Source organism: Rana temporaria, chromosome 1, assembly GCF_905171775.1.
Source record: "Rana temporaria chromosome 1, aRanTem1.1, whole genome shotgun sequence".
Taxonomy (NCBI): Eukaryota; Metazoa; Chordata; class Amphibia; order Anura; family Ranidae; genus Rana; species Rana temporaria.
In genome coordinates, this window is record NC_053489.1 from 251,784,954 (window position 1) to 251,807,564 (window position 22,611).

Below are 22,611 nucleotides of genomic sequence, written 5' to 3' on the forward strand. Positions count from 1 at the left end.
ATATAAATATGCTCCTTAATTTAGGGTGACCAGACATCCCCGGTTTCCGGGAACAGTCCCTGGATTGAGGACACTGTCCCCAGACCAGGTCTGTCCCAGGTTTTGTCCCCGGATTGGATTTGAACAAGGGCTGGGGAAATTTCAAAGACGGTCAGTGTAGAATAAAAAAGATAAAAAATAAAAATCAGAATTACACCCCACTGCTCCGACTAGCTTAGAGGGGTGCATTTTTTTCCATTATCTGCGCCCCTTTCTGATGATCATGTGCTAGTTGGAGCAGAGTGAATATTTCTTCAGTTTCGGGCGCATGCCCATCCAGCTCCGCTTGCATGTTCTTCTGCCTTGGCTCAAGTCCCGGCCAGCCGCCTGCCTGCTTATCTCCTTGCCTTATCTTCCTCCACTCCCCACCTAGTAGTAGAGCAAGACTTGACAGGCTGTGAGGCGGGCAGTGGCGACGCGCATTGAGTCGCTGATTACCGCCATTACTAGTAAAAATAAAAAATAAATGTCCCCGATTTAATTAAAAAAATCTGGTCACCTTACCTTAATTTGTATCTTGCACGTCACTATGTTGTACATCATTGTAAAAGAAAAAGTCAGGTTAGGCTTCTTTCACACTATGGATTGTATGTCCGTTTTATAATATCCGTATTACACCTATTAACGGACGTTTATTAACGGATTTAATAACGGATACATACGGATAAATATTTTACCATTCTTCCTTTATTGAAAACGGATAATGTTTATCCGTATATATCCGTATACATCCGTTATATCATTCCTTTCTAACGTCCGTTAATAAAAACCATTTCACCCTTTCTTGAAGTCCAGCTCCAGAAGTCTTTACTGAGCATGCTCAGTAAAATTAACGTCCGTTAACATAACGGACATTTACGGAGACATTTACTAACGTCCGTGCGCCATAGACTTCAATGTTAAAATATAACGGACGTTAATATATCCGTTACTTGCAACGGACAAAAAATGGACAAAAAATAGTGCAAGACCCGTCACATATTCCGTTATAACTAACGTCCGTACGTTATAACGGACTATTACGGATCTTTACGGAACATAAAAAAATCCCATAGACTTTAATGATATTTTATAAAGGACGTATAACGTATAACGGATTTATTTTTTAGTGTGAAAAGGGCCTTAGTTGTTGTGAACATCAAGCAATTTTGTTTGAATGTATTTATTATGTAAACACATTATTTAGTACTTATTTGATTGTCATCTGAGCAGTGGCAGGACAAGGTCACCTAGTGCCCAGGGCAAACATGCCAAACTGCCCCACCAGGATGTATGAGCATTATGTCTCAGCAACCCCCCCCCCCCACGGGGCACTAATCTGGATGAATCCCCCCTCCTCCCAGTACAAATCCACCCCCTGCTGAAATTCCCCCCACCCCAGAACAAATCTCTGTCCCCTCCATCCCCCAAATCCAACCAGCACAAACCCCCGCCCCCAAAAAAAAAACTAATCACAACCCCTCCACCCCTCAAATTTCCCCTCTTGTTACACATTCTTACTACTCCAAATCCCCCCACCTTGCACAAATATCCCCCATCCCCCAGCACAAACACCCCCAATCATCCCTACTAGCATAAATCCCCTCCCCTCCAAAAAAAGACTTCTCCCCCCCAAAAAAGAACCCCCCTCCTTTACCATATCACCTCTTCTAGCACAAACTCCCAAAATATACCATTTTCTTCCCCCCCCCCTCTTCCAGCACAAATCCCACTGAACCACCACGCCTAGCACACACACACACACATTTCCCATCCTATAACTTTTCCCCTTCTGCCACCCAAATGCCTCCTCCCAACACAAATTGCCTCCCCCCTCAATCTCCTTGTGGTGCTCCCCACCTCACATTATACCACGGTGCCCAGTGCAGCCACCTCTCCTGCCCACCCTTTGTCCCAGCCCTGCATCTGATTATTTACAATCCCACTATGTACACTATAGTTTTTTTTAAATAGAAAAAGCTAAAATAATAAAAGCAGAGGGTTTATCAACATCTTGTTGCTTTTTCTGCTAATCACACATTGGTATAAGAACACATCCATATATGTAATATGCCATGCAAAGTAAATGATGTCATTTCCTGTTCTCTCATATATAGGCAGTTGATATGTACAGACATCACCCAAATGCACACATACAAATTATACACAATAATGAAGACTTTACTGAGCCTCTGTATTGCAGTGATATGGTTATCAGGTGAGATGATCCTAAAGGTGAAAGTCATGTAGAGATAAAGTGACATGTTTGCTCATATATAACTTTATATTGTGTAATTTCAGGTGTCCGGTCTGCAGAACAACTTACCCAATCAGAGCCAGCGGTGATAAAGCCGGGGAACTCTCACACACTGACCTGTAAAGGTTCTGGATTTGCTTTCAGTGGCTACTGGATGAGCTGGGTCAGAGAGATCAGAGGAAAATTACAATGGCTGTGTGCTGTGTATGATTCGGGTAACATACAATATAATAATGAGGTTAAAGGAAGATTCACAATCTCCAAAGATAACAGTAATAACATGTTGTATCTGAAAATGGACAACATGAAAACTGAAGACTCTGCTGTCTATTACTGTGCAAGATACACAGCGATAAAAACAGCTCTTAGATAGAACAAAAACTCATCTTTCTCATTTGATCAGCAGGTGGCAGTAGTAACATTTAGGATTGTTAAATCCTAGATATAAAAAGGCAATCACACTCTGCTTGATTTGTAAGAATGGATATATACTCCCACTGTGACATCATAGGAACGTTTATATTAAACGCTCTGCTTGTTATGTACCCTGGGAAAGCATGTGGCAAATCTGGTCATCTACTTTAGAATGTTTACACACATCACATATAATGTCACTTTCTACTGCCTTGAAGTTCTTTTTCCACTACATATTAGCTGTGCTCCTGAAAAGTACAGGGCATCTACAGTAAAGCAAAAAGGGTACTTAGCTATTTTACAGGTATCCAGTGTAGTGTGCAGCACAACCTGACCCCAATGGCGATACATAGCCAGATTCAGGGAGAGATACTCCGGCGTATCAGTAGATACGCCGTCGCAACACCCAATCTGCGCCGTCGTGTATTTAAGCGTATTCTCAAATTGAGATACGTTTAAATGTTGCTAAGATAAGACCGCCGGCGCCGTCGTATCTTAGCTGTCTGTTTACGCTGGCCGCTAGGGGCGTGTACGCTGATTTACGCCTAGAATGCGTAAATCAGCGAGATATGCCTATTCATGAACGTACGCTTGCCCGTCGCAGTAAAGATACGCCATTTACGTAAGGTGTTTTCAGGCGTAAAGATAAACCACCAAAAAGATGGCGCAGCCAATGTTAAATATGGACGTCGGAACCGCGTAAAATTTTGAAATTTTTACGTCGTTTGCGTAAGTCGTCCGTGAATGGGGCTGGCCGTAATTTACGTTCACGTCTAAACCAATGAGTCTTTGCGGGGTAATTTGGAGCATGCGCACTGGGTTACATCCACGTACGTTCAAAACGTCAATTACGTGGGGTCATGCCTTATTAACATAAAACACGCCCACCTCTTCCCAATTTGAATTAGGCGCGCTTACACTGGCACATTTACGCTACGCCGCCGTAACTTAGGACGCAAGTGTTTTTTTTTTTTCTGTTGAAAAGCCTGTGGCGTGCAAAACACAACCCAAAAACTCCACCCGGTGCAGGAAAAATGTGCACACACATAAAGAGGTGCAACAAAAAACTGTGACGGGTGCATCGTCAAGTGGTCCTCCAAAAAGGGCCCAGCTCTGATCCCCCGGGGCGTTAGGCTCCTGGCAGGGAAAAGAGTAAACTGTGGTCCATACAGCCGAAGCCATATGGACCCATCTTGGTCCAAGCAGCCGAAGCCACAAGGACCCAACATCCTCAGAGGGACTGCCGAAACAGAACCCTCCTCGGTGAGGCTCCCCCGAAGGGAGACCCCATGAGAGCCGGCGAACTTAGCCAGAAGGCCAGGTCCACCAACTCCAAAGACTTTCAGAGCGGGTCCGAGGACCAGCACCCTACTCATCACACATAAAGTGCAGTGCACCAAACAAAAAAGTGACAAAACAGACAAACACGGGGAAAATAATAAAAGAAAGTGGGGAAAAGGAAGATGGGAGAGTGAGGAAAGTGACCAATGTGAAATACATTGGCCCGGCCCTCCGGCCAGGATAAAAATTCCACTGGTCCTAGCCAAAAGGCCTGGCCCTAGAGGCAGGTGCTAAAAAAGTGTGTGTGGAGATAAGTGACCAAAAAGGTGCCACACGTTGAGTGTCCCTCACACACTCAGTGCAATGTATGGCACCCCTGGACTGCCACTCCAGGGGCACTATCTCCACAGGCTTTTCAATGGACCCTGGTCCACGGCCCGGACCGTCACGGCCCCCTCCCCACCTCAACCAGAAAGGATCAGGAGCTACCGGAGGCTCACCTCTTTCGCTCCCTACCTAATTATACCCGAGAGGTACTAGCTGCGCAGCTCCGCTTTCCCTCTCAAGGAAACTGGTAAGGCGGGTTAGAAACCGCATCAAATCCAGGCCAGAAGGCCAGGGCCCCGGCCTTCCGCTAAGATCTCATGCCTCTCCGCTCTCACCAGGAGCACCCTTCCTGATGGCTCAGACTCGACTAGTGGCCTGCCCCCAGTACTGTCGGGTAGCATGGCATAGCCCCTGCTGAAACCATCCTTCCCCCTGCCACAGGGTACCGGGGACAGTCAGCTTAGCACCACCTATTGGCAACTGATAAGAACAGATTTTTTTTTTAATTCTTTTATTTAAAATTTCAACAGATACAAACATAATATAAAAGCATTTTCTCAAAAGAATATTTACAACATAACAACATCAAAAGAAACTTTACAATGTAGCAATTTCAAAAAAATATCAAATTAATATTTACAATATAGCTTTTTCCATAACTATCAAATGAAAACTTGTAATAAACAAAACAATAGATAACAGATACAAAAAACCCAACAGAAAATCCCACAACCACCCTTACTTACATATGCAAAATTAAAAAAGCATTCTATCCCTCCACCCTATCCCTACAATAACACAGTTCAATCCTTTCCTATCCCTTCACGCTTGCCCTTCACCGAACCCTGAAAGAAACAAAAAAGCACATATTAGGCATATATTAGAAAAAAACACATTCCAAAAAACAACGAAACTTAGGCAACTAACTTAAATAAAATAAAACATATCCCTTAACTCATTCCCTGACTCCCCCCCACTACCACCAGCATTACCCCCTACCCCCCTCCCCCATAAGACATTACCACCCCTTCCTCTCCAAACGAAAAAACACAGAAACAAAAACAAAACCCAGCCCTCCCCAAAAAAAAGAAAGGCAGGGTCAAAGCAAACCAAAAATAATAATCAAAATACTACTTTCCCTTAGCCTTCCCCTTTTTTTTCTTTTTTAAGACACCCACCATCTTTGCCTCAAACTCCTTCATCCTAGAGCTCCTGCGGTACCCCATGACAGCCTGAAGGTTCTCCACCTGGCCCGCACTGGTGAAGGACTCCTCCGAACCGCCTGCCTCACTGTCCGGACCGACCGGTGAAGGCTCCGCCTCACTTGGGAACTCCCCAATAGCCTGCGAAGGGCAAACAGACTCGGAGCCAGCTGCCTTTTGCTCCCCAGAGTCCTGTTCCTGGTCCATATCCTCCTCCACACCTTCAACAGGACCACACTCACCACCTCCATCTGCCTGCTGCTCCCCCTCAGCCGCAAGGTTATCAGGCCCACCTCCATCTGAGGGGACCCTACCCGCCCCGGCCTCATCAGAGAGCAATCCAGGCTCCGGGCCTTGTGCCTCATACCCAGCAAGGTCAGCGATAGCCTGGCCCAATGCCTCCAAGGGATCATTGGACTGCTTCTTCCCTTTCACCGCCTCCGCATAGGAGATCACAGGTGCAGCACCTCCCTCCTTTGCCGGATTGCTTGGCCCTGGCATTTTCTCCGCCCTGCTGTTGCGCGACATCTGGGGACATGCCTTCGCCAGGTGGTCCTCACCCCCACACAAATGGCATTTCTTACCTTCGGGACACTCGGCCGTTTTGTGGGTGGTCTTAAAACAGTTGCAGCAGACCTGTCCTGCCTGGCAGTCCTCCTTGGTATGACCAAAAGAGAAGCAGAACCTGCAGAAAACAGGCTGCCCAGGGTACCACAGGTAGCCCCTATTGGGCCCTATGGAGAAGGCCTGTGGTGGGTGTCTTACCCCGCCAATTCCTGCCGAATCCTCTTTGAACTGAACCCAAAATTTCCTGTGCCCATTAAATGTACCAAAAATATTGGTTTGCTTTGACCCTGCCGACACAACCTCAAAATAACGTGAAAGAAAAACCCTAATCTCCTCATCCTTCACAAACGGATTATACATGTGCACCGTCAGGGGCACACGCGTCTTGATTTCGCCGCACAAAAAGGTCATACCCTCAGGATTGGATCTCCCGCCTTCTCCGCTTGTCTTAACCAACATGTCTGCATATCCGCTTTCGTCAAAAAGGTTATATCATAAAACCCACTGGACGGAAAGCATTGCACGCAAAAGATACTCTCCCGTGTCATCCCAAAAAGTTCCTCAAACACGGTCTTCTGTACAAAGTACAGTCCAACATCCGCCCTTTTCCGCTCGGTAACGACCAGCCGAATCGTGTTGGGGGCATCAGGAGCTACCACCATCCTGACACCATAACACCACACCAGCCCACAAAGGAAAGGTGGGTAAGGGGATCGCCTCTCGTTGTCTGGGGACTAAGCCTCGGGCCAATAGCAGCAAGGGGGGGCCCTCCGAAAAGGGACGCTCCCCCCAAGGCCGACCTCCGGGTACCCCAGACACCTCTTGACCAAGAATCAGGCAGTCGAGACTACACTTGATCTTAGCCAAAAGGCCGAGAAGGACGCAAGTTTTTTTTTTTTAATTCTTTTATTTAAAATTTCAACAGATACAAACATAATATAAAAGCATTTTCTCAAAAGAATATTTACAACATAACAACATCAAAGGAAACTTTACAATGTAGCAATTTCAAAAAAATATCAAATTAATATTAACAATATAGCTTTTTCCATAACTATCAAATGAAAACTTGTAATAAACAAAACAATAAATAACAGATACAAAAAACCCAACAGAAAATCCTACAACCACCCTTACTTACATATGCAAAATTAAAAAAGCATTCTATCCCTCCACCCTATCCCTACAATAACACAGTTCAATCCTTTCCTATCCCTTCACGCTTGCCCTTCACCGAACCCTGAAAGAAACAAAAAAGCACATATTAGGCATATATTAGAAAAAAACACATTCCAAAAAACAACGAAACTTTAGGCAACTAACTTAAATAAAATAAAACATATCCCTTAACTCATTCCCTGACTCCCCCCCACTACCACCAGCATTACCCCCTACCCCCCTCCCCCATAAGACATTACCACCCCTTCCCTCCAAACGAAAAAACACAGAAACAAAAACAAAACCCAGCCCTCCCAAAAAAAGAAAGGCAGGGTCAAAGCAAACCAAAAATAATAATCAAAATACTACTTTCCCTTAGCCTTCCCCTTTTTTTTCTTTTTTAGGACACCCACCATCTTTGCCTCAAACTCCTTCATCCTAGAGCTCCTGCGGTACCCCATGACAGCCTGAAGGTTCTCCACCTGGCCCGCACTGGTGAAGGACTCCTCTGAACCGCCTGCCTCACTGTCCGGACCGACCGGTGAAGGCTCCGCCTCACTTGGGAACTCCCCAATGGCCTGTGAAGGGCAAACAGACTCGGAGCCAGCTGCCCTTTGCTCCCCAGAGTCCTGTTCCTGGTCCATATCCTCCTCCACACCTTCAACAGGACCACACTCACCACCTCCATCTGCCTGCTGCTCCCCCTCAGCCGCAAGGTTATCAGGCCCACCTCCATCTGAGGGGACCCTACCCGCCCCGGCCTCATCAGAGAGCAATCCAGGCTCCGGGCCTTGTGCCTCATACCCAGCAAGGTCAGCGATAGCCTGGCCCAATGCCTCCAAGGGATCATTGGACTGCTTCTTCCCCTTCACCGCCTCCGCATAGGAGATCACAGGTGCAGCACCTCCCTCCTTTGCCGGATTGCTTGGCCCTGGCATTTTCTCCGCCCTGCTGTTGCGCGACATCTGGGGACATGCCCTCGCCAGGTGGTCCTCACCCCCACACAAATGGCATTTCTTACCTTCGGGACACTCGGCCGTTTTGTGGGTGGTCTTAAAACAGTTGCGGCAGACCTGTCCTGCCTGGCAGTCCTCCTTGGTATGACCAAAAGAGAAGCAGAACCTGCAGAAAACAGGCTGCCCGGGGTACCACAGGTAGCCCCTATTGGGCCCTATGGAGAAGGCCTGTGGTGGGTGTCTTACCCCGCCAATTCCTGCCGAATCCTCTTTGAACTGAACCCAAAACTTCCTGTGCCCATTAAATGTACCAAAAATATTGGTTTGCTTTGACCCTGCCGACACAACCTCAAAATAACGTGAAAGAAAAACCCTAATCTCCTCATCCTTCACAAACGGATTATACATGTGCACCGTCAGGGGCACACGCGTCTTGATTTCGCCGCACAAAAAGGTCATACCCTCCAGGATTGGATCTCCCGCCTTCTCCGCTTGTCTTAACCAACATGTCTGCATATCCGCTTTCGTCAAAAAGGTTATATCATAGAACCCACTGGACGGAAAGCATTGCACGCAAAAGATACTCTCCCGTGTCATCCCAAAAAGTTCCTCAAACACGGTCTTCTGTACAAAGTACAGTCCAACATCCGCCCTTCTCCGCTCGGTAACGACCAGCCGAATCGTGTTGGGGGCATCAGGAGCTACCACCATCCTGACACCATAACACCACACCAGCCCACAAAGGAAAGGTGGGTAAGGGGATCGCCTCTCGTTGTCTGGGGACTAAGCCTCGGGCCAATAGCAGCAAGGGGGGGCCCTCCGAAAAGGGACGCTCCCCCCAAGGCCGACCTCCGGGTACCCCAGACACCTCTTGGCCAAGAATCAGGCAGTCGAGACTACACTTGATCTTAGCCAAAAGGCCGAGAAGGACGCAAGTGTTATACCTGAAGAGTTCCACATGTACTGGCACTTTAAGGCTGGCTCCACCCAGCAGTGATGACAAGGGTCAAGGGGTATAGTAGCCATCTTAGAGAGACCACATGTAAGAAGCAGATAACCTGTAATGTCCTGAGATGCATGTTCCAGTGTACAGCCTGTACTGAATAAACATCCATTGTTCCAGCCCAGAGTCTTGTGTCCCTCACAACACAGAGGATATAACAGTGGCGACGAGGAAGGGATCTACAAAGTGTCTATCAGTCTGAGAGAGAGACAAAGACATTGTGGATTGTCACCTGGATAAAAGCAATCACAGATCCCAGCAGGAAAATGTCATTAATCGGGACATTAAGTGAGTTTGATGGAGAACAGACATCCTGGAGTTCCTGGGTTGAGAGACTGGAACAGTATTTCAGTGCAAATGACATCCCAGACAACAGGCAAGTAGCAGTATTTCTGACAGTGGTTGGTGCCAAAACATATGACACTCTTAGGGATCTGCTTTCCCCTGTAAAACCAGCAGCTAAGACATTGGCAGAGCTGCTGACACTGCTAGAGGATCACTTCCAGCCTAAACCATTAGAGATTGCAGAAAGATTTTGCTTCTATGAGAGGCAGCAGCAGACAGGGGAAGAGATTAAAGTTTATGTGCTCGCCCTTTGCAGACTAGCCTCTACCTGTTCTTTTGGGGACTACCTACCTACTGCACTGAGAGATAAGTTTGTTATGGGACTGAATTGTGAGTCAACACAAAAGAGACTGTTAACAGAGAAAGACCTTACCCTTACAAAGGCAATTGAGATAGCTTCAGTGATGGAAATGGCTGTGAAAGATACAGAGGAATTGAACCCCCAGAGCAGAAGGGAAGAGGTGAAGCAGGAAGTTTTCAGGACAGCAGTCAAACCAACTGCTGCAAACTGGAAATACAGACCCCCACCAAACCGGGAGTCAGCTTGCTACCGTTGTGGCAATACAGACCATGACCATGACCACAAAGTCTGCCGGTTTAAGGATCAGACATGTCATAATTGCGGTAGGACCAGCCATCTGAAACAAGTTTGCCGTAGCAAGAAGGTGCGAGATAAACAACTTCTGAACCCCAAGACAAAGACATATATGGTGGGAAGATATACATCATCATCTGAGTCAGAGGATGAGGCTGTGCTCCACAGGTTAGACATACATCATATGCATTCAGCACCCTCCGCAATGACTGTAGATGTAACCGTTGAGGGAAAGAAACTCAGGATGGATGTAGACACAGGAGCAGCAGTTTCAGTTATCACCCAGAAACAATGGAGACAACTTCAGACCCGAAAAACTGTCCGCCCAACACCAATTAAACTGCAGACATACTCAAAGCAGATACTCCACCCACTGGGTTACGCAAAAGTAAAGGTTTTGTACAAGGGTCAGACAAAGAGACTGCCATTATATATCCTAGAAAATGGGGGACCCCCTCTCTTTGGGAGAGACTGGATTGCTCACTTTGGTATGCCAGACATCGCCATAAGTCCCTGTAACACTGTTACAATTCCATTAGGAGATAATGAGAGATGGGTGGTGTCCCTGAAGCAGCGGTTCCCAAAGATTTTTGATGACCAGTTGGGAAAAATAAAGCATGACTGTGTGAGACTCAAGCTGAAACCCAACGCTCAGCCTAAGTTCTTCAAAGCTCGGACAGTACCTTTCGCACTCCGAGCAGGTGTGGAAGCAGAACTAAGTCGGCTGGAGGAACAAGGTGTCATCTCAAAGGTAGAGCACAGTGAGTGGGCATCACCAGTTGTACCGGTAAAGAAATCGAATGGGGACTTGCGCATTTGTGGCGATTTCCGCATGGCACTGAACTCTCAACTGGAAATAGACCAGTATCCCCTACCCAGAGTAGATGACATTTTTGCCTCTCTTGCAGGAGGTCAAAAGTTCACCAAGCTTGATCTCAAACAAGCATATTTACAGTTTGAGGTCCATCCTTCTTCCCGCAAGTTTCTGACCATCAACACCCACAAGGGACTGTATGAATATAATCGGATGGTGTTTGGGGTAGCCTCTGCCCCAGCCATTTGGCAACGAAAAATGGACGAGATTTTGGCGGACATTCCTTTCACTCAGTGCCTGCTAGATGACATGCTCATTACAGGACGGACCGACCAGGAACACAAGCAGAATGTGGAGCTTGTGTTGGCGAGACTCCAAGAACAGGGTCTGAAAGTGAACTTGGCAAAATGCCAATTCATGGTGCCTAAATTGGAGTTTTGTGGCCACCTTGTGGATGCAGAAGGTATACACACCACGGAAGCCAAGGTTGATGCTTTAGTCAAAGCTCCAGCCCCAACCAACGTCCAGCAGCTGCGATCATACCTTGGCTTGCTGAACTATTACCACAAATTCCTGCCAGATCTGGCACACACCTTGTTTCCGTTGAACAAGCTTTTGGAGAAACACTCCAGATGGGACTGGTCGGCTGCATGCCAACGTGCTTTTGAAGTTTCTAAGCGGAAGCTGTTGGCGTCACGCATGCTCGTGCACTATGACCTCCAGAAGCCTCTCACCTTGGCTTGTGATGCCTCACCCTATGGTCTGGGGGCGGTACTATCTCACATCTTACCAGATGGGTCAGAAAAACCAGTGGCATTTGCCTCCAGGTCTTTGACAAAAGCAGAAAGCAATTACTCACACATTGACAAAGAGGCTCTTGCGCTGATATGGGCAATTAAGAAGTTTCATCTTTACCTGTATGGTAGGGAATTCACCATACTGACGGACCATAAACCAATCCTTCAGATCTTTAGCCCTGACAAAGGCATCTCCCAGACTACTGCGGCCCGCCTCCAACGCTATGCCCTATTCTTGGGGGCATACAGCTACAAAATTCAGTATCGTGGTCATGATGCCAATGCTAATGCGGACGCTATGTCCCGACTGACAGGGAGGTCCATGGACTCTTCTCCACCGGTCAAGAGTTGTCGTTACACCAGCCTGTCCTTCTTGTCTTCTGGGGAGATAGCAGCCCATACAACCAAGGATACCTTTCTGAAAACAATACTCTCCTGGGTACGGTCCGGTTGGCCTGCAACTGTCACACAGGAGTATGAACCTTATTTCCGTAGGCGTATGGAATTAACTGTGGCTGGCAACTGGGGAGACTGAGTGATCATTCCACAGACCCTCCGGAGACACATTCTGGACTTGCTACATACTGGTCATCCCGGGAGCACACGCATGAAACAAACGGCCAGAGGCTATGTGTGGTGGCCAAACCTAGACTCAGATATCACAACATATGTGAATGCTTGTGCTGGATGTGCACAAACGGCAAGAGACCCTCCTCGAGGGTGCGTCCAGCCCTGGACTTGGCCCACGGTTCCTTGGTTTCGCCTACACTTGGACTTTGCAGGCCCGATCAGAGGACACACCTTCTTGATCATAGTGGACGCCCATTCAAAGTGGCCTGAGGTCATTCCTGTTACTCAGCCAACGACTAAGGCAACGGTTTCCATACTGTTACATCTCGCTGCTACGTTTGGATACCCCAGAGAAATCGTCACAGACAACGGTGCACAATTCACCAGTCAGGAGTTTCAGCATTTCCTGACTGCCCACAACATCAAGCACAAGTTGACCGCACCTTACCACCCGGCTACAAATGGTCAAGCAGAGCGGTTTATGCAGACTTTCAAACGCTATTTCAAAGCTACAGTGGCTGCAAGTAAACAACAGTCCCTGTCACCCCAGCAGCTGGACTCCTTCCTTTCTGCTTACAGAAACACACCACATGCAACCACTGGGAAAACTCCAGCAGAACTCCTTCTGGGGCGGCAGCCATGGACTGTTTTGGATATGCTCCGCCCTCAAACAGTCCAGGAACATGTACTACAGTCCCAAGACAAGATGGTCCAACACAATGAGCTCCCCCGATTCACAGCCCAACAAAAGGTATGGGCCCGATCTTATGGGGCTTCCAACACCCGTTGGCTTCCTGCTGTTATTGCAGAGACTTTGGGACCCAAGATGTACAAGGTCCGCCTGGAAGATGGTTCCATTTGCAGACGTCATGCGGACCAACTGCGTCCTCGTTCCCAACTGCCCGAATCCCTGATGCCGGCTGAACCACCAGTGTCTCAAGGATCTGCTCCCAGCGAATCAGGATGCACAGAGACTGATGATTGTGGGGACTCTGAACTTTTGAACTCATCTCCAACAGAGCCCTCCAGCTCTGGTCCGGAGGTCTGTTTACCCTCTGAGCTGGGGGATCCCTTCTTGGCCCCGCCGGTACCCATTCCGGCCAGCCCTGTATCCTCCGGTCCCGAATCGCTGGATGCCCGGCCTCAACGACACTGTCGCCCTCCTGACCGGTTTCAGTTGCAAGAGCGGTTACGAGACTTTCGACGGGGCCGACGGAAGTGATCCGATGACATATTAACCCCGCAACGGTTCCTGGAAGCTTGAAGTCCCATAATTCTCCTGTGTTTGGAGGACTGTTATTGGACAGCTATCAGTTAATGTTTTGTGCCTGTTATTGTTTTGTTGTGTTTTTTTTTTTTTGTTTTTGTTTTTTTTTAGGGATGGATGGAAGGTGTTATACATGAAGAGTTCCACATGTACTGGCACTTTAAGGCTGGCTCCACCCAGCAGTGATGAAAAGGGTCAAGGGGTATAGTAGCCATCTTAGAGAGACCACATGTAAGAAGCAGATAACCTGTAATGTCCTGAGATGCATGTTCCAGTGTACAGCCTGTACTGAATAAACATCCATTGTTCCAGCCCAGAGTCTTGTGGTCTTGTGTCCCTCACAACACAGAGGATATAACAGCAAGTGCTTTGTGAATACAGCACTTGCCTATCTAACTTGCGGCGGCGTAGCATAAATACGATACGCTACGCCGGCTCAAACATACGCCGCCCTACGTGAATCTAGGTAACAGCCAGTAAACTTCTACACATGGACATGGAATGGTTCTGAACTCACTTTAAAGTGGAGTTCCACCCAAAAATAGAACTTCCATGTATCAGGTTCCTCCCACCCTCCAGTGTCACATTTGGCACCTTTCAGGGGGGAGCAGATACCTGTCTAATACAGGTATTTGCTCCCACTTCCGGTGATAGATCGCAGCAGAATATGTGTCGCTCTACGCCATGTCAGGTCTCTCCTCCGCCCCCCCCGCTGTCTTCAGGGAGACACACAGGTCCCAGAAGACAGCAGGGACCAGTCAGAATGCGCAGCGTGACTCGCGCATGCACTTTTGGGAACCAGGCTGTGAAGCCTTAAGGCACCTCCACCCGTGAACCGAGGGGACCAGTCTGCTTCGGGTGAGGACCTTGCGGGTGCCCTGGACAGGTTAGTGTCCTTATTTTAAAAGTCAGCAGCTGCAGTATTTGAAGCTGCTGACTTTTAATTTTTTTTTTTTACGGCGGAACTCCGCTTTAAGAGATGACTAATGGTGAATTGGGACAGACAACTTCCTGATGAACAGGTATAATGGCTGGCCTATATTCGCAGTGATTGGGATATCAGATACTATCATGATTCTGTTAACCACTTTAATACCTGCATATTGTCATATGATGTCCACAGGTGGAATCTCCCATCCTGGGCAGGCATCTTATGACGTTCTCGGCTTCCCGGCAGCATAAGCAGCGCGCGCGTGCCAGCCGCGTCACTCGGGAGCCGATGCGCGTGCCCGGCAGCCGCGATTTCTGATGACAGAGCAGGAATGTAGATCTGTGTGTGTAAACACACAGATCAACATTCTGTCAGGGGAGAGGAGACAGATTGTGTGTTCCTAGTATATAGGAACACTGATCGGTCTCCTCCCCTAGTCAGTCTCATACCCCCACAGTTAGAATCACTCCCTAGGTAACACATTTAACCCCTTGATCGCCCCCTAGTATTAACTCCTTTCCTGCCAGTGACATTTACATAGTAATCAGTGCATATTTATAGCACTGATTGCTGTATAAATGTCATTGGTCCCAAAATAGTGTTTAAAAGTGTCTGATCTGTCCACTGCAATGTCACAGTCATGATAGGAATCGCAGATCACCACCATTACTAGTATAAAAATTATAATAATAAAAATGCCATAAATCTATCCCCTATTTTGTAGGCACTTGGGCCCAGATTCACAAAGCACTTACGCCGACGTATAACAAGTTACGCCGACGTAAGTGCAAATGTGCGCCGTCGTATCTGTGCGCCAGACCCACAAACAGACATGCGCCTAAAACCAGGCTACACCCCACCAACGTAGCTTGCTCACGCCGGCGTAGGGTGGGCGCACATTTAGGCTGGGCGCATGGTGCTGCTCCCATTGATTAGCCATTCAAACATGCAAATGAGGGAAATACGGCGATTCACGAACGTGTGTGTGCCCGGCGCATTCTACTGCGCGAGATGCGCGTAAGTTGTACGTACGGCCTAAAGTTATTCCCCATAAAGGAGGTGCAACCCCGCAACAGACATGCACAGGTCTGCACCAGGGAACACAAGCCGGCGTATTGTGCGTTGGACATGTGTCTGGCTCGGCGTACGTTATGTTCACGGCGTACGCAGTGATCCGGCGTAGCTTAGGCAGTTGTGCCGGCGTGGTTGTGAGGCTTGCGTCCACGTCACGGCGCATGCGCAGTTCGTGATACGTACCTGTCTGGCGCTCGGCCCATCATTTGCATGGGTTCACGCCCACTTCCACCTACGCCAACATGCGCCTTCAAAATCCATGCCACGCTGGTGCAGCGTTGGGAGCACTGGCTTGCTGAATGCAATGCTTGCCTCTCTGCGCTGCGTTGGCGTAGCGTACAGTGTTTGCTCTACGGCGGCATAATGTGCGCCTTACTCTGCGCCTGAATCTGGGCCTATAACTTTTGTGCAAACCAATCACTATACACTTATTGTAATTTTCTTTTACCAAAAATATGTAGAAGAATACATATCGGCCTAAATTGAGATTTTTTTTTTAAACATTTGGGATATTTATTATAGCAAAAAGTAAAAAATATTGGCCCGGATTCAGAAAGGACTTACGACGGCGTATCTCCAGATACACCGTCGTAAGTCCAAATGAGCGCCGTCGTATCTATGCGCTTATTTAGAAAGGCAGTTACGCCTGAATATGGCCAAGATACGACCGACGTAAGTCTCCTACGCCGTTGTATCTTGGGTGCATAGTTACGCTGGCCGCTAGGGGCGCTTCCGTAGATTTACGCGTCGAATATGCAAATGACCTAGATACGCTGATTCAGAAACGTACTTGCGCCCGTCGGATTTAGCTACGCCGTTTACATAAAGCGTCGGTCTGCCGTAAGTTTACCCCTCATAAAGCAGGGGTAAGTCATGTTAAGGCAGTGTTTCCCAACTCCAGTCCTCAAGGCACACCAACAGGTCATGTTTTCAGGCTTTCCATTATTTTGCACAGGTGATTTGATCAGTTTCACTGCCTTAGTAATTACCACAGCCGTTTCATCTGAGGGAAATCCTGAAAACATGACCTGTTGGTGTGCCTTGAGGACTGGAGTTGGGAAACACTGTGTTAAGGTATGGACGTCGGAAACGTCGGAACAGCGTCGTATTTTACGTTGTTTGCGTAAGTCGTACGTGAATGGGGCTGGGCGTAGGTTATGTTCACGTCGACAAAGCATTGAGCCGACGTATCTTAGGGAGTATTTGCGCCGTGATTCTGAGCATGAGCGCGCATGCGCGCGCATGCGCCGTTCGATCGGACATGCATTTACATGGGGTCACGCTTCATTACAATACAACACGCCCACTGCCTTGCTACTTTGAATTATGCGGGCTTACGCCGGCCCATTTACAATACGCCAACGTAACTTTGGAAGCAAGTGATTTCTGAATACAGTACTTGCCTCTCAATGTTACGTCGGCGTAGCGCATAGGAGATGTGTTACGCCCGCTCAAAGATATGACAATGTATCTTAATTGCGGCTATTGTGTTTTTTTTCACAATTGTTTTGGGACCATTGACATTTATACAGCGATCGGGGCGATAAATATGCACCAATTACTGAGTAAATGTCACTGGCAGGGAAGGAGTACCTTTTTTTGTTTTTAGCGCAAAAAAATTAAAACCGCAGAGGTGATCAAATACCATCAAAAGAAAGCTCTATTTGTGAGGAAAAAAATGATAACACATTTGGCTACAGTGTCGCATGATCGCGCAATTGTCATTCAAAATGTTACAGCACTGAAAGCTGAAATTTGTCCGGGGCAGGAAAGGGGTGAAAATTCCCCGTTTTGAAGTGGTTAAAGAAAGATTCAAACTCCACAGATACCACCAGTGACAATATGCTAGCCCTTAAAATGGACAACATGAAAGCCAAACACACTGCTGTGTATTATTGTACAAGACGCACACATACGGGTGAATTATTAACACCTTCCATACCACGTCATTGTAAAATGACGGTGGCAGGAACCCCTCGCCGATCCGGGTGGACGTCATATGACGTCCTGCGTTCCCGGCGTTCTAGGGCGCGCGCACGAGCGTCACCGTGCCCGCGATTGTCGGTAATCACGGCAGGAGTGTGGATCTGTGTGTGTAAACACACAGATCCACCTTCTGTCAGCGGTGAGGAGACCAATGTGTGTTCCCAGTACAGAGGAACACACATCGGTCTCCTCCCCTTGAGAGTCCCCTCCCCCCTACAGTTATAACACACCTTAGGGAACATATTAACCCCTTCAACGCCCCCTAGTGGTTAACCCCTTCCATGCCAGTCACATTTACACAGTAATCAATGCATATTTATAGCATTAATCGCTGTATAAATGTGAATGGTCCCAAAACGAGTCAAAAGTGTCCGATGTGTTCGCCGCAATGTCACTGTGACAGTAAAATTCGCAAATCGCCGCCAATACTAGTAAAAAAATTAATAAAATAAAAATGCCATACATCTATCACCTATTTTGTAGACGATACAACTTTTGCGCAAACCAATATACAATTATTGCGATTTTTTTTTACCAAAAATATGTAGAAGAATACGTATCGGCCTAAACTGAGGGAAAAAATGTTTTTTAAAAAAAAAATTGATATTTATTAAATAAAAAAGTAAAAAATATTGTGTTTTTTTTTTAAATTGTTGCTCTTCTTTTGTTTATAGCGCAAAAAATAAAAACCGCAGAGATGATCAAATACCACCAAAAGAAAGCTCTATTTGTGGGGGGAAAAAACATAAAGATTTAGTTTGGGTACAGTGTTGCATGACCACGCAATTGTCATTCAAAGTGCAACAGCGCTGAAAACTAAAAATTGGTCTGGGCAGGAAGGGGGTGAAAATGCCCTGTATGGAAGCGGTTAAAGGGTCATAAACACCCTTTATAACTCTGTGGGGCGCAGCTCAAAAAGTGATGGGGCAAGCACCCAATTCATGACCCTGTCAGAAACAGGTATATGAATCTTACTTTAAAACCACAGAGCTGCTCCTAGTTGCATACATAAATTCATGTGCTCTTACAAACAGATAAAAAAAGAGCACATGAATTTATACAGTATATGCAACTAGGAGCAGCGCTGTGGTTTTAAAGTTGGTACAATAAGGATTTTCATAACCTATATTACATATAATACATATTACTTATAATTTAGGTTGCACTGTTTAGCATGGGTATATCACCAGAATTTTGAAGGTTATGAATCTGTTGGTTGGTGTAAGTCAAAGTATCCAAACTGGACACTCCTTTCTGAGTGCCCTCCCACCCTCTCTTCCTTGCCACTGCATCCCTCACACTGACAGGCATATGGCCAAGGACTTTGTACTGGGCTGAGCAGAGCATGATAAGGAACTGAGACTCGTTCCCCATCAGGTCCACTTTACTTTTGATTGACAGCACACAACAATGTGAGGATTTATAAACACTGGGGTAGATTCAGGTAGCAATTACGCCTGTGTATCCATAGATACGCAGCGTAATTGCTAAGTAGCGCCGGCGTATCGAGTTTCTCTATTCAGAAAGCTCGATACGCCGACTGTAGCCTAAGGCCTCGTACACACGGCCGAGGAACTCGACGTGCCAAACACGTCGAGTTCCTCGTCGAGTTCAGGGATGAAGCCGCCGAGGAGCTCGGCGGGCCGCCTTCTCCCATAGAACAACGAGAAAATAGAGAACATGTTCTCAATTTTCTCGACGAGTTCCTCGGCGGCTCCATCGGGCCAAAAGTGTACAGACGACAGAGTTTCTCGGCAGAATCCGGGTTTGACCGAGTTTCTCGGTGAATTCTGCCGAGAAACTCTGTCGTGTGTACGAGGCCTAAGATATGACTGGCATAAGGCTCTTATGCCGTCGTATCGTAGGCTGCATTCTTACGCTGGCCGATAGGTGGCGTTCCCGTAGTAGTCAGCGTAGAGTATGCAAATTGCATACTCACTCCGATTCACAACCGTACACGCACCCGGCGTTCGAATTTTACGTCGTTTGCGTTCGACGGTTTCTGCGTAAGGCTGCTCCTGCTATTAGCAGGCGCAGCCAATGCTAAGTATACCCGTCGTTCCCGCGTCGCGATTTTTGAAAATGTGAATGCGTAAGTGAATCGTGAATGGCGCTGGACGCCATTTACGTTCACGTTGAAGCAAATGACGTCCTTGCGACGTCATTTACCGCAATGCACATCGGGAAAGTTTCCCGACGGAGCATGTGCACTACGTTCGGCGCGGGAACGCGCCTTATTTAAATGATCCACGCCCCCAACGGGATCATTTAAATTACGCGCGCTTACGCTGGCCACTTTTACGGAACGCCCCTGCAAATTACGGCGCTACTGCTTCGTGAATGTAGCGTAGCGCAAGTAATTTAGGGAGGCGTAAGAGTGTGCAGCCCTACCTTAATCTACCCCACTGTTCAGTTCAGTAACGGCTTTTGAATCCTCCAACTGCATTGTGTTGTCAATCAAAAGTAAAGGAGTCCTGATGGAGAACTAGTCTTTCAGTTCACCATCAGGCTTGGCCTACCCAGTGACAAATCATTCCCCAAATATTCTTGGCCTTATGGCTAATATCAGTGTAATCTTACTGCCTGATCTTGGCCATAGGTAATGACCATCACCAGGCCCACTTGTCCTGGGGGAGTTTCCACTGAGTGCACCCCCTGTCTTTATTGGGTAGGAGTGCACAGGGGTGATTGCTTGCCCAACCATTCGTTATGATTGGGTATAGGTGAGTAGGTGGAAAGATGACAGCGGTAAGACCCCTTTCACACTGAAGCGTTTTACAGCGTTTTAGCGTTAAAAATAGCGCTATTAAAATGCTCATAAAACGCTCTCCATGCATCTTAATGGACCCTTTCACACTGAGTCCTGCAAGCAGCATCTTTGGAGCAGCTTTTGGGCGCTGAAAAAAACGCTCCAAAAACACCCCTCTCCATTGAAATTAATTGAAAGTGCTATAAAAGACTATTTTTGAGGAGATTCTAATGCCGCGTACAGACGGCCGTTTTTCGTGATTAAATAAAACAACGTTTTAAATCATGAAATAAAACAAAGTTTTTGAAACTTCATTTTCGAAAACGACGTTACCTACACACCATCGTTTTTTCAAAATGCTCTAGCAAAGCACGGTTACGTTTAGCACTCTTTTCCATTGAAGCTAGCTTCATAACTTGCTTCTGAGCATGCGCGGGTTTAAAAACGTAGTTTTAAACGTCGTTTTGCCCACACACTATCATTTTAATTGACACAAAAAACAACGTTTTGAAAAACGACACAAAAAATTCAAGCATGTTCGAATTTTTTTTTGTCGTTTTTCAGAAGACATAAAACAACGGTTTCCCCACACACGGTCATTTTAAATGACGTTTTTAAAAACAACGTTTTATTTTATCACAAAAAACGACCGTCTGTACGCGGCATTAGTATGGCTCTTGAGAAAAAAAGTTGCGTGCAGTGTTTTTCCTCCAGAGGCGTTTATGATATAGCCTTCTGGAATGAGGCAGACTGTTTGTTGAGGCTATCAGAGAAGGCAGGAGACATGCTGAGCCGCCTGTCGTGTCGCCCCAGTGTGAACCGGGTCTTAGTTGGTACACATGTATAATCATTTTGCAAGAGGTGAAAATATTTGTATCTTTCTGCTGAGATATTGAAACATTGTTTCTGTCCGTTCAAAACAGACAAATAGTTTTCAGAATTATCAATGGGCATAGGAGGTAGTGGGTTTAAACAGGACCCTGTGTACCATGGCAGCTGGGTTCTCCCCGGCCCCACCAACAATCTGTGCATCTGATCCACGATGTGCTGAACCAGAACGCCCGGTAAACAACATACCATTTGGCGATCATGGTCTTTGTGACAGATTGTCCCCTATCACAAGTATTTACCTAACTTTGGTTGTATCCTTTCCCCCTCCTTACTGGAGCAGTCATTCCCAGCTAGGGGAGGAAGTCTGCTCTAGCAATGCCACCCCTGAACTGATATCCCCATTTTGGAAGCAATATACTACTTCCTGCAGTAAAATACTGTCCAAATATTGCTTAAAGCGGGGGTTCACCCTAAAACATTTTTCTACCTTTACATTGTGCTCGCTTGCAACAATGATAGTATGCGTTTTTCTTTTTTTTCGCTGTACATACCTTCGTACAGCTATTTCCCCCCCGGCTTCCGGGTAGTGAATCACGCGGGAGTGGGCGTTCCTATCCAGCAGGTAATTGACGTTATAACAAAAACTACCCCCCCCGTCGCATAAGGAGAATCACAAGTTTCCAAAAGAAGCCGAACGGCGGTGCGCAGGCGCCGTATAGCGCCGACTCGCCGTTCGGCTTCTTTCGGCAACTCGTGACGCTCCTTATGCGACTGGGGAGGTAGTTTTTTTCATCATGTCAATCACCTGCTGGGTAGGAACGCCCACTCCCGCGGTAGTCACTACCCGGAAGCCGGGTAAGAAAATAGCTGTACGAGGTATGTACAGCAAAAAAAAAAAAAAAACGGCATACTGTCATTGTCGAGAGTCAGCTCAATGTAATGTTAGAAAATAGTTTTTAGGGTGAACCTCCGCTTTAAATGGGTTGTAAAGGTACAATTGTTTTCCCTAAATAGCTTCCTTTACCTTAGTGCAGTCCTTCTTCACTTACCTCATCCTTCGATTTTGCTTTTAAATGTTCTTATTTCTTCTGAGAAATCCTCACTTCCTGTTCTTCTGTCTGTAACAACACACAGTAATGCAAAGCTTTCTCCCTGGTGTGGAGTGTCGTGCTCGCACCCTCCCTTGGACTACAGGAGAGTCAGGACGCTCTCGATGTTGCAGATAGAGAAAGGAGCTGTGTGTTAGTGGGCATCCTGACTCTCCTGTAGTCCAGGGAGAAAGCCTCACATTACTGTGTGGAGTTACAGACAGAAAAACAGGACGTGAGGATTTCTCAGAAGAAAAAGGACATTTAAAAGCAAAATGGAAGGATGAGGTAAGTGAAGGAGGACTGCACTAAGGTAAAGGAAGCTATTTAGGGAAAAAAATGGTACCTTTACAACCCCTTTAAGGGGGTGTAGTAGCACAG

The 22,611-nt window shown here is 46.9% G+C and overlaps 1 gene segment (V, D, J or C); it reads left to right on the forward strand.

Moving 5' to 3' along the window:
* The first annotated feature begins 2,138 nt into the window (after window positions 1-2,138).
* Window positions 2,139-2,665, forward strand: LOC120940815. The segment is given in 2 exon segments: window positions 2,139-2,236; window positions 2,320-2,665. Coding segments are annotated over 2 exon segments (402 nt in total).
* Window positions 2,666-22,611: the final 19,946 nt, after the last annotated feature.